Source organism: Eurypyga helias, unplaced genomic scaffold (assembly GCF_000690775.1).
Source record: "Eurypyga helias isolate BGI_N326 unplaced genomic scaffold, ASM69077v1 scaffold20446, whole genome shotgun sequence".
Taxonomy (NCBI): Eukaryota; Metazoa; Chordata; class Aves; order Eurypygiformes; family Eurypygidae; genus Eurypyga; species Eurypyga helias.
The window spans coordinates 2,209-14,100 of NW_010254917.1; the positions used below are offsets into that span (position 1 = coordinate 2,209).

The following is an 11,892-nucleotide window of genomic DNA, read 5'->3' on the forward strand; positions in this document are numbered from 1 at the left end:
CAGCAGCTTGGTAGGTAGCCTGTGGAAGGCTGGGAACACCAGTGGGTCCCTGGGACTCTTCCCAGGGAAGCTCCAGATGCATCTGCCTCCCAGATGCTGCTGTTTGGTGAAAGCATCCATGGCTTGCATGGTCCCTCAGCATCCTTGTCCTACCAAGGGTTCTGTGGAGCAGAATATTTAGCTTTTCTGTGTGGGTTGTGGAGGGAGAGAGCTTGAGCTGGGGGGTGATGGTGGAGCTGGGGTGTTGTCCCTGTCTACCTGGGTGAGAAAAGTCATCCCGGGGGTGTTGGTCACTTCCAGGCCACCTCTCCCTCCAAGGGCAGTGGGACCAGGTGGCTCGGGAACACACTGGGAGCAGGGCAGTGTGCGTGCTGCATGCTGGACCACAGCTGTCCCATCCCATCGGCGGGGGGTCCCTCACCCAGGTGCCCTTTTGCTGCTGCTCAAGGCCATTGCCAACAACCTTATTTCTTACAGGTTCAAGCTCGCAGGCTGGCCAGCACCTCTCCAAGTAGGTAACTGCTCCTGTGTGTGCATTTACACGTACTTCTAGAATTTATACATGGTTACGTGAGTGGTCTGTGTATTTGCCACGATGATGGGGAGCTTGGGCTGGCTGGGGAGGAGCACAGAAGCGGCTGGGGGAGGGGAATGAAGACCCTGCCATCCCTAACTACTCTTTCCTCTCCCAGGTAGCCTTGGCGTGGAGGCACTGATGGCAAAGTGATAGCCACCGATAGTACGGCGCTGGGGAACGTGCCAAGGGCAACAGCTGAGCCACCTGCCTGAGACGAAGCAGGGAGATGCTCGGCTCCAGCTGGCGGGACACACCGAGGAAGATGCTCAGGGTGGAGAGTGGCCACATGACCCAGAGATGCTCCAGGGATGGCTGGTGTGGTATTCTGGCTGATGGTACCCCACTCCTACCTTCACCCATCACCAGCCAGGCTGCCACCAGTGAACTGGGAGGGAGTGGCTGGAGTCCCAGCAGAGCTGGAGGGCTGGAGCAGCATTTGTACCCACAGAAGGAGTGTGGATGTGGCCGTGTCACCGTCCCCAGTCTTGGAGAAAGGCTGGCTACTGCAGGGATGATTTATCATGCCCCCTACTCCCTCCTCTAACTTGCCTCTCCTGCTTTATACACGTCGTTCCCAATAAACATACCTTCCTCCTTGTTTTTAATCTTTATACAGAGACAACACAACATTGAGGGTTAAGGGAATCACAACTTCTCGAGATACAGGACTGACTTTTTTTTTTTTTAAATGAAGACATTTAAAACATGCTATGAATTTACCTCTATAAGGAGCTGCTGCCTTCAGGTTATGTGGGGGGTTTTGTGGGTTTTTTTATTTTTTAATATAGTAATTTATATTTGACTTTTCATTTAAATTCATGGCTTCACCTGTTTCCTTTGCTGGACCAAGGCGGTGGGAGCGATGCTTTTCGGGCTGAGTTTCATAGAATCTTTTAGGTTGGAAAAGACCATTGAGATCAGCCAGTCCCAACTGTTTCAGTACCAATTGTAGCTGAAAAAGGCTGCAAGAAAGATTTAAAGACTGTGAAAGCAAACCAAACCACTTTACAACACAGAGCCCACCTGTCCCAAAGGAGAACATGGAAGATGCAAGTTGGAGATGACCTTGACGGAGACCCTGGAGGGGCAGGAGAGGGGAGTGATGCTGCAAGACCTTGGAAGGAGATATTGTTTCATCGTTTCCATCCTGCGGGCACCAAAATGTTGATGGGCATCGCAGGAGTGATCCTAGCAGCCAAGGATGGATTGACTTGCCCTCACCCGGTCTGCAGCAGCGGTATACAGCAGAGGCCTTACAAACTCAACACTCGGGTGTTTTTCCAGCTGATGCAGGGCATGGAGGAACAAAATGAGGATGATGATTATTTTTTATTTCACTACAGGAAATATTTATTTTAAACTAAGAAAATGGAGGGAAAAAAGAAAAAAAAATCCCACCCAAACTGTACCATAGACTCTTCTTTTAGCTGAAAGGTGTGTTTGCCTGGGGAGGCAGCTGCTGCCGTGTTTTCTGAGGGTGCCTTTCTGGTTCTCCACTGGGATGTACTGGCCGTGCAGAGAAGGGGGTACCCTGCTGTTCTCACTCTCCCTTGCCACACCAGCTCTGTGCATAATGTTGTGCAGCAGTTCCTTCACCTTATTTAACATTTTGTAAGAATGAATTTTAAGAGGTGCCTCACCTTATTAAAAGGGTTTGGCTTGTTTTCAAATACGCCGTGCTTCGCTCTCTGCTTGCCAGAGTGGGCACGATGGCACCTTCTTGGGAAGAGGGGAGTCCCAAATCGGTGCCCTGCCGATGCCCAGCTGGCTGGGCAAACCAAACTGGGCTGGTGATACATTTGCCACAAGCCAGGAGGGGTGTGCCCATCCCATCATCGGAGGGCTGGATCCATTATCTGTCCAACTGCAGGTGCCTGGGGGGTGTAGGGAGTCCCATGAGTCAAGGGCACACATCCCAGCATCCGTGAGGAGTATATCCTGAGCCCTCCCAGGTGACAGCCCAGGAGGAGGATGCTGGCTGAGTTGTTTGCATCAGAAATGGGGCAGGAGAGGTGTGGGGTGCAGCAGAGATGACACCCCAGGACTCTTCTGCCTGCTTGTTGGGCTAATGCAGCAGGGACCCCCAAGATACCCTCCCCCTAGTAAGCCTCCATCAGAAACATGAAATCTGCCTGTTCCCAAGAGCCAAACATCCCAAATTACTCGAGCCTGACAACAGCACTGCCAAGACCCACTCCCTGCAAATAGGGTATTTTGAGAAGTATCCACAGTGCTTGGGGAACAACCTGCCTGGAAAGACAGACATGCAAACTTCCCTGTGCCAAGGGCTTAATGAGGAGCAGAGCTGGGACCCCCTCCAGCCACAAAAGAGCTTCACCTGGGGAAGCACAAATTAGTTTGTGTGTTAATTGGGAATAGCTGGAAGGGAGCCACTCCCACCGTGGGGAAATAAGATAAAAGCACAGGGCTGGGGTGGGGTCTTGGTGCTCTCTTCTTGGGTGCTGTCAGGTAAGGGATGTTGCTGGGTTGGAAAGTCTTGCTGTCCTGACTGGGGCTTTCTGGGGCAAGGTGGATATTTTGGGCAGGGACTAGCTGAGCCCAAGGCTGGTCACAGCCTTGCTTTACACCAGGGAGCCTTCCTGGCTCCTCCTGGGAGATATTGAAGCTTAGCACAAGCTTTCCTGAGCTGGAGAAGCTACTTGGTGCTGTTGGAGACTGGGGAGATGTTTTGATAATGGGTCTCCTGGCTCTGGGGGGGTGGGCTGAGCTTAGAGGGACCTAGTCTAAAGCTTCTGTTGTACTTCTCCACAGCTGGGTTTTCCCCATGGCCTCTCCCAGGCAGAGCCAAGGGGTGGGACCACCAGACCCTATGGATGTTGCTGCCCCACAGCTGAAAATTATGATCTGTGGTGAGAGGGAAGAAGCCCTGGCTGTGGCCACAGGTCCTGTTGCCCATGTGGGTGCTGCTGCCAGTGGGCTGCAGTGCAGAGCCTTCCTGGTGCTGGCTATCTGCCTGGCCACCACCATTCTCCCGTACAGCCTGGGGACTCTGGCTCTTCTGCCCTGGGCCCCGCCAGGCTCCCTGCATGCTCCCCTTTCTCCTCTGGACTCACCAGCCTCCCAGGAAGGGATAGGTGACAATTTGGTGGCAACACATGGGGACCCACTCAACAAACCAGCAATGCAGCAGTGTGGGAAGGTGCTGATGGGCTCTGTGGGTGCTCCAGGCTGCTTCCCAGGGGCTGAAGAAGACATGACCCCTGGTACAGATGCTGAGGGATGGAGCCTGGGGACACTGGTAGCAGCCACTGTCTCTCCAACAGCTCTGACCTCATCACAGTGGCAGCCTGGGTCTGGGTACAGGGTAGGGCTCAGGCTAGGCAAAGCAGTGGCTGTGACACTCTCCCCAACACAGTGGCTTGGCTTAGGGGTGCCTGCTACCTCAGCTCAGCTCCTTCAGACTGTGGACCACCCTAGTCCTGGCTCCCAGCATCACCTTGCTCTGGGAAGCCTCCCTGGCACAGAACCAGGCTTGTATGATGCAACATGGGTGCCTGCGGAGACCTTAGCCCATGCCCTTGGGCAGCCTGTGGGCATGGCAGAGCCCCAGAGTGTGGGGTGGGGGTCTGAGGGTACCCCTCAAGCTCCAGGTGAGCCGTCTGCCTGGGTTCCTGCTGCTTCTCCAGCACGGCTGCAGCCTGACTCCCTGCCTGGGGCTGCCTTGCTGGGGGTGGTGCCCACCCAACTGGCCCTGTCTGATGGGGTTGCTGCAGGGGCTCGTGTACCACCTGATGCCCCAGCACAGGCAGGGTCAGCATGGACACTGATGGGTACTCCCTCCCAGAGCCACAGCACAGCGGACCAACCCAGAGGTGACCAGATGCTCACCCTTGAGGCATCCTCTGACCACTGGACCATACTCCACAGAGCAGATCTCAGTCTGGCTGCAAACTCTAAGCCTCCTGCTGTGGTCACAGCCAGCAGTTTGTCCTCTCAGGCCAGAGCTGTGACAGCAGGACAGGATTCTGGCAGCATGCCTGCGTCTCATCCAACTACAGCCAGTGGATTCTCTGATGTTTGGCATGGAGCTTCAGTTGCTGGATCCGCGAGGAGGACCTGCAATGGGCAGAAGGAAGACGGAAGACCAAGCCCCAGCCTGTCTGAGGATGAGGACTGCACTGCTGCTCGTCACCTGGTGCCTCTTCCGGGGATGCCATCAGAAAGGACATCCAGCTCACCTGAAACACATCCTGGCACTGTGTGGGTACCCTCTGCCATGACACCTGAGATGCTGTGGGACACGCAGCCTGCTGGCACTTTCCTGCATGGTAAACCTGCTCTGCCTGTGGACACTGTCTTGGCTGAGGTCCCAGAAAATGGGTCTGGACTTCTGGTCACTGTTTTGGCATCCCCTCCCAGTGCTGCATCGGCTCACAGTGTCAACCACCCACAAGTGCTGGCTCCCTTCCTTCCTACAGCAGAACCTGGGAGACCCACTGTCACCTCAGCACTAAGTGACCTGTCTTCCTCCGCTGCACAGCAGACTCTGCTGACACCCACCACAGCTCTCCCTTCCCCTGCTCTGACCAGGGTTCCCAGTGCTGCAGGTCCCACCATGACTGGGGTGAGCTCAGCAGACCCTGATGCCATCCCAGTGCCTGCTGTCACCAAAGCCTCCTGCATGGATGGAGCTGCTATGGTGGCTTCCCCCTCTCCAAGAGCTGCAGGTGTGACACATGATGCTCTCCTGGGGTCACCTACCCAGAGGCAATCTCTGTGTCCAGATCTCTTCCTCACAACAGCATCTGAGGATGCACTTGCTGCAGGGCAGCGCCAGGCTGTGAAGGTGACAGAGATGAGTGTGCTGCCTGGACAGACAGCTGTGGCAGAAGCTGGGCACAGTGAGCCCAGGACAGCTTTGACAGGACCCACTGCTGCTTTGGCAGGACTTCCAGGAGCCACCCATGCCAGCCCAGGCTCTGTGCCTCCTCCCACCTCCACGAGCCCCACTCTGGACCACTGGGCTGTGCACCGCACTAGCACCACAGGCTTACCATCTCCATCCTACCTTTTGACTTCAACTGGAGTTGTGCATGCAGCCAGCTCCCCGCTCAGCTCTCAGACCATGGCTGCATCAGCAGGAGTGATGTCTGATGCTCAGCCCATGGCCAGCCAGTCTGTCACCTCCCAGCACCCCTCCACAGCCAGAGCACATCTCTCTGCAGCTGCAGAAGAGGCCTTCACTCCAGCTGAGCTGATGACAACGGACAAACTTGGGTCCCCAGGGGTGAAGCACGTGCTGCCCTTGCAGTTCCGGCTGTTGGGTATTGCTTACACCGAGGCTCTGAGTAGCAAGTCCTCAAGCAGCTACAGGGAGCTGGAGGAAGAAGTGATGCTGATGGTGAGTGCCAGGAGCTAGTGGGTGGAGATATCAGTGCTTCTGGGTGCATGGTGCTGAGGGAGAAGCTGAGAAGCTGTTGCAGCGAGCCCTGCTGGGGTGAGGACCTGGCTTGGTCTGTCACCCACCTGGGCATGGTGAGGACAAGTAAATCCCTGCCACTGCTGCACTGGAGCTGGACTGGGATACTTGATTTGAGGTGGGACTGGGTTCCCCTCACCTCTGGCAGCTAGTAGAGGTGTTGCACACTGGTGGTGCTTGGTTATTCCCTCCTGGGTGCTGTTCCTAGTCTGATGGGAGCCCTGGGTATGACAGCATGCCTGTGACCATCCCCAGAGGCCTGGCATACCCCAGCATGTCCTACCCTGGGCAAACTGAGCTGGCTTCCCTCTGTAGTCATTGCACACCTCCTGGTACATGCCCTCTCCACACGGGAATTTACAAAAGCTTCTCAATTAACAGGTGCTTCTTTCTTTCAGCTAAACCAAATGCTGTCCACCTATGAGGCCTTTCTGCAGGCAAACGTCCTCGAGTTCATGTGAGTGCACAGCTCTACCCTGGGGCAGCAGGCAGAAAGGAGTGGGTTTGGCTTTGAGGCTGCCCCACAGCTCCAGTGTGGGGCTCGAAGGGTTGAGATAAGGACAGATCTGTTTACTCTGTGTTAAAATGGAATTGTTAAGCTATTCATTATAATGCTTTGGTGGTGGCTGGTCAGGATGTTGAGGTCTTTGCTATTTGGGTTATTAGAACTGTGAAATCTACTGCCCTACATGCCCCTTATGCTGATTATGTGTGTTTGATCCCTGTTGAAGGGTCAGTAAAATACTCAGGACAGCTCCCCTCCCAGGGTCATTCTCTCAAGTGACCCTTGTTGAAAGTGTCCGAGCCTCCAGACAAAGCCTACTGATACCTCTCTGTAGGTGCACTGTTAATGTGGGCATGATGGGGCTCTAAAGCTGCTCCCAAGAGGAGGTGGTCTGCCCGTTGTCTCATCTCCTTCCCAGGAATGGCTCGGTGGTTGTGCGAGGGGAGGCTCTGTTCCGGGGGAATGCTGCTGCTCCCACCAACTCCCACCTCATCCGGACGATCATCACAGAGGCGAGCAAGGGAAGGAGCATCTTTAGCTGGCAACTGGAGCCACAGTCTGTCCAATCCAGTGGTAAGCTGTGGGGGTTTTTCCACATGTATCACAGCCAAAACCTGCAGTTTGGACTTCAGGTTTCACCCTCACTTAACATCCCCTCTCCTGGCCTATGCGAAGCCCTCTAGCACTGACAAAGCTGGAGACCACATCTGCAGTGGTTGAACCTGTGTGGTCCAGTGCTTCTGCTAAACTTTCTGGCTTTCCCTTCTTGACCTGCTTCTCTCCTCCTGGAAGGTGGTATGTACCAAGCCCTTCCCACCACAAAAGGGATAGGTCTTCACCTCTACCCAGCTGCCCTGGTGACTTCTGCTTTCAGTGTGTGCCAGAGGATGAGCGCAAGCCTGACTGACCTCCACCTTCCTTGGGAGATCAGATATGGGCGTAACTGTCTTCTGAACTCTTCCAGGTTTCAGCCTGGAGAACCTGGACCCAGAGAAGCTGTCCATCTCTCTCACCATGCTCCAGCTTGGGAGGAACAGGACAGACAGTGTGGAGAGGCTGAGCAGTGAGGTATGACAAGCCTTGGTGGCCCTTCCAAAGGATGATGCTGGGAACAAGGCCCATCAGGCAAATGGGCACGGGCTGGCTGCTGCACTGCCCTCATGGTGGGAGAGTGTGTGCAGGGGCAGGGTGTGAGCTCTTGTCTCCTCTTCTAGGTGGTTCAGTCTCTCAGTGCCCTCTACCATGTGAGGAACTTCACTGTTTCCCAGCTCAGGTATGAGATACAACTACTCCCCTCTGAAGCTCTTCACTGAATTATCTTCACCACCTCTTGTGTGTGCTGTAGTTAACTATCCGTACTAAAAAGATGGGGAGGACTAGTTGTGCTGTACTAGGAAACTGGGAGGGTGATGGACAGCTAGTGGCAAATACTGTGACTGAGCACCTTCCCTGAGCTGAGTAGTCATGAACTGCTGAAAAAGACCATCGGGGGGGAGGTGTGAATGGTGAGCCTCGTCCCAGCTCTCCTGCCTTGCTTAAAACCATTCTCTACCCTTAGAAACCACAGTGGGAACCTGGAGATCACTGGAGACATCTATCTCGACACAATTGTCCATGTGGATGTTGCAGGAGTTCTTCAAGCCTTGACAGCTCTTGCCACCTGCTCTGTGGACCTGACCTCCCTCTTGGTGGAAGGTAAGGACAGTCCGTGTGTGTGATAGGGCTTGCTGCCAGCTCTGGTCACTTAGCACTTGTGTCTTGCCTCCTCAGGAGCCAGGCTTCCCCTGCAGGTTTACCCAGTCTCCTTCCTCATCACCAACAGGCACTTCAGCAATGACCTTCTGGATCCACTGGCTGTAGAGCACCAGGAGCTCACCAGAGACCTTGGTGATGCGGTAGGCATGGCTGGTGGGAGGGTACCGGGGTCCTCTCAGGGTGCTGAGACAAGGAGGCTGAGCACCATTGGAGGGAGGAAGAGGGGACTGCTCTGGGGTTGTCCAAACCAGACTATCAACTCAGTGCCATGGCTGAAACCTGCTGAAGGCAGGCATGGAAGCTTTAGTGGCAGAATGTTTTTTATCTCCTGATGGTGCTCCAATGGTTCAGGTGACCATAATGCATCCAGGAACCTAGAGATGCTGAAGAACTGCATCTGTCCTGTGTCCCTTGCTGTAGTGGCTGTTTGAACTCCATCATGGCTGTGGAAGTGGTGGTCTAGCAGGGTGAAACACCACAAAGGCTGGTGGGGACCTAAGCAAAACCTCTCTTCCAGGTGGCAAGTGTCCTGAGGGACTACAGGAGCTTCCTGCAAATGGTGATAAGAGGATTCCTGTGAGTGGGAGCAGAGGGTCTGTCTGGGCCAGGAGGGTGGAGTAGGGGTGTATGGATCCAGAGAGGTGTCCCTACAGACATCAGTCAACAAGTCTGGCTGTCAGGTATATAGTCTCAGCCACAGAAGGGTTTGCAGCAGGAAGCTGAGCATTTACCCACTCAGTGAGTTGCAGGACCCCCAGGGATGTCCTATCTTAAAGAGCAGAAGAAAAATAAATGCCTCCCTGAGTGCTGAGACATGTTGCTGGCATGAGGCTGTGGGGTCCCAGTAGGACTGGCAGCTGCTGGAGCTCTTCCCAAACTTGTCTACAGGCCTGGCTCCTTGATCTGCCATGGGGACGTGGTCTTCCAACACCCTGCTCCAACCAGCCTGGAGGTTTTGGAAGCACTTGTGCTCTCAGTTGGGCCAAATAAGGCTTTGGCTGGTTCAGACTTCCAGGTGGACCCATACTCTCTTGCTGTGGGAGGTAAGCTTCCCTTTGTGGTGTGGGAACATGAGCTTCACTAGTCTCTGGCTCCATGCCTGCAGTGGGAGCAGAGTTAGAACCCTGACTAACTAGCTCCGGATCACTTACACAAATGGAGGGTGAGAAAATGTCTTGGCTGGTGAGGTGATAAGCTTGCAATAGTTAATCTGAAATAAAATTCCAGTGGTGACCATGCTCTGTCCCTCTGCACAGCCTGGGGGGATTGAAGCTGGAGAGACCCATCTGCTGCAGGCTGGCATAGAACAGAAGGGAAAGCTGATCTGGAAAGGGCATGGAGGCTGTCAAAGACATGGTATTGGCATCCTGTGGTATTGCCTGCCGTGTCCTGAAGGAGGGAGGGTGGCTGACACCTCATGGGGTAAAACCCCATGTCTCAAAGGCTGTGCTAACTGCTGTGCTCTACTCCAGAGGATGCTCTGGAGCCCCCCGTGTCAGAACCAGGCCTTCCTGAGTACAGCGTGGTCATCATGGTCATGTGTGGCCTCTGCATCATTACTGCTCCCATCATCTTGCTGGTGGTAAGGGTGATGTTACTCTCTGCTGGGGCAGACAGAAACAAGCTTGGGTGAAACAGCCCCTGTGCAAGGGGGAGCAGAGGGCTGCTGTGGGGCCAGGCATGGCTGAAGCCTCCATGGTCTCCTCCCTAGTGCCTGAGGACCAAGAGGCATGGCTGGCAGGATGTGGCAGGTATCTGGGACAGAAGAGACCCTGAAGTGGGGACCCAGACCTTAGAAATGGATAACCAAGGATTCTGGGCATCTTCTGAACAGGCAAGTGGCCTTTACAGTCCCTTGAATTAGTTTCTGTGCCTTACAGCTGGAGCTTTGAAGCACAGCTGGTGCTTCTGCAGGTCACAGGTCCCTGTTGTGCCTCAGTGATGCCAGAAGCTGGAGAACCCCTTGAGACGTGGGGGGAAAAGAGCCTTCACCTTCCACCTTTGCCGGTGGGTGGGTGCAGTGACTTCTCCCCCTTTTGCTTGCAGGGCCCTGAGGATGCTCATATGCACTGGCAAAATGAGACTGCCCAATGAGAAAAGATGCAATGGGATGGGGAGGGAGGGGCAAAGAGGGATTTGGGGGGAGAGATGCTGAGAAGATATCCCTGCTCATTGGGCTGCAGCCCAATGGTCCTAGAGAAGGATGTGGGCTCAGATGGATGAAGGGAATGACTTTGTATGTTGAACTTTATTAAATTGTTTATAGACTGTCAAACCCAGTTGTGAATGTGCTTTTGCTTCTGCTGTATGGGTGGGTTTGAGCCTCCTTCCTGGGAAGGTAGCCCTGCTTGAGGGTAGGAACTGTGACGGGCAGCAGCCAAGCCATGCCTGGTTTACGCTTTATACCCAGGCTGCAAGCTCTCCCTGCACAGACCTGGCTTTAAGCAGCCCAAGCTGTGTGCTGTTTGTCTAACTGGCATCACTGGCTTGGTTTTCTCCAGCTCTTGATTAACTCATTGCTAATGCTGAGGTTGCTGCAAAGGCACTCTGAGTGCTGGGATGGTAAAAGGCCAAGTTAAGTGCAATCCTCTGTGTCCTTGGGTTGTGGGAATTGAGCCCTGGGCTGATCCCTTCCTGCTCTGCGCTGGGTGCTTTCCTTCACCCCAACAGGAAAAGCACCCTATATGATATGGACTGTTATTGATGCCTTGTTTAACTACAATACAAATTCTTCTTGCTCAAAGGGATGCTTTTTTCCCCCCACTGTGGGACTGAGCTCTGTGTGGAGGCAGAAAGCAGGCTGTAAGTGAAGGAACTTGGTTCAAAAAGTAATTTCAGTTGTGTGGGGGTGTGTGGTGTAGTTTGTTTTTTTTTTTTCTTAACCTATGACCAAAAGTCGTCCTGTGTGAGCAGGGAGCCTAGATGCTGATGGCAGGGGTATGCTGAGCTTCCCTGCTCATTTCCAAAGGGGCGGAGGGGACACAACCGGCTTTTCCCTGTGCTCTGTAAGATGCAGGACACATCTAGTGCTCCGCCTCCTCCCTTTCCCTGCCAGCTCCTACCTGGAAGTGATGCACAAGCAGTGAGTTCCTTGATGAGGGGAAAAAATCTGCTGCATCCCCAAACCTTGAGGAAAATGAGATTTGAGGGGAAAAAATCTGCTGAATCCCCAAACCTTGAGGAAAATGAGAGCTTGGGTTGCATGAAGCAACTGCTGCTTGGACGCTCAGATCTGCAGGGTTGGCTTTGAAAATTAAGGGCCACAAACTTCCTCAGAACTGACTTGCCTCCTCTCCTGGAGGCCACTTACCCCCAGCATGTCAGCAAAAAGTAATAAGCATAACCCAAAGCCTGATCAGATCAGTTCTGCTGCTATTAGGCGGAACAATGAAGTGATTTTATGGGAGTCTTTTTAAATACTGGTGTTCTAGAAGTGATACTTACTCAAAGGCACAGGCAGGAAACACCTGACCTGCAATAATGAAGGCTAGTGCACCAAAAAAGGTGAATGGGCTGAGTGAGTGTATGAGTCAGCTTGTAAGGAGAAAAAAAAAAAAACCACAAAAAAAAAACCCAACACACTTGCACTGAAGAAAAACAAGCCAGGGGGCAAAC

At 53.8% G+C, this 11,892-nt stretch overlaps 1 protein-coding gene across 1 annotated transcript in view; it reads left to right on the forward strand.

Moving 5' to 3' along the window:
- The window catches only part of LOC104510809 (chromosome unknown open reading frame, human C15orf39), a gene marked incomplete at its 5' end in the record, with an annotated part of 12,519 nt that extends 2,148 nt beyond the window's left edge, over positions 1-10,371 (forward strand). Inside the window, 10 exons of the mRNA XM_010153172.1 lie at positions 3,350-3,801; positions 5,764-5,939; positions 6,416-6,474; positions 6,941-7,095; positions 7,487-7,590; positions 7,737-7,795; positions 8,081-8,217; positions 8,293-8,417; positions 9,752-9,859; positions 10,324-10,371. Of these exons, the coding sequence (XP_010151474.1) occupies positions 3,350-3,801; positions 5,764-5,939; positions 6,416-6,474; positions 6,941-7,095; positions 7,487-7,590; positions 7,737-7,795; positions 8,081-8,217; positions 8,293-8,417; positions 9,752-9,859; positions 10,324-10,371 (1,423 nt within the window). The remainder of the gene's footprint in view (positions 1-3,349; positions 3,802-5,763; positions 5,940-6,415; positions 6,475-6,940; positions 7,096-7,486; positions 7,591-7,736; positions 7,796-8,080; positions 8,218-8,292; positions 8,418-9,751; positions 9,860-10,323) is intronic.
- Between the last annotated feature and the right edge of the window lie 1,521 nt (positions 10,372-11,892).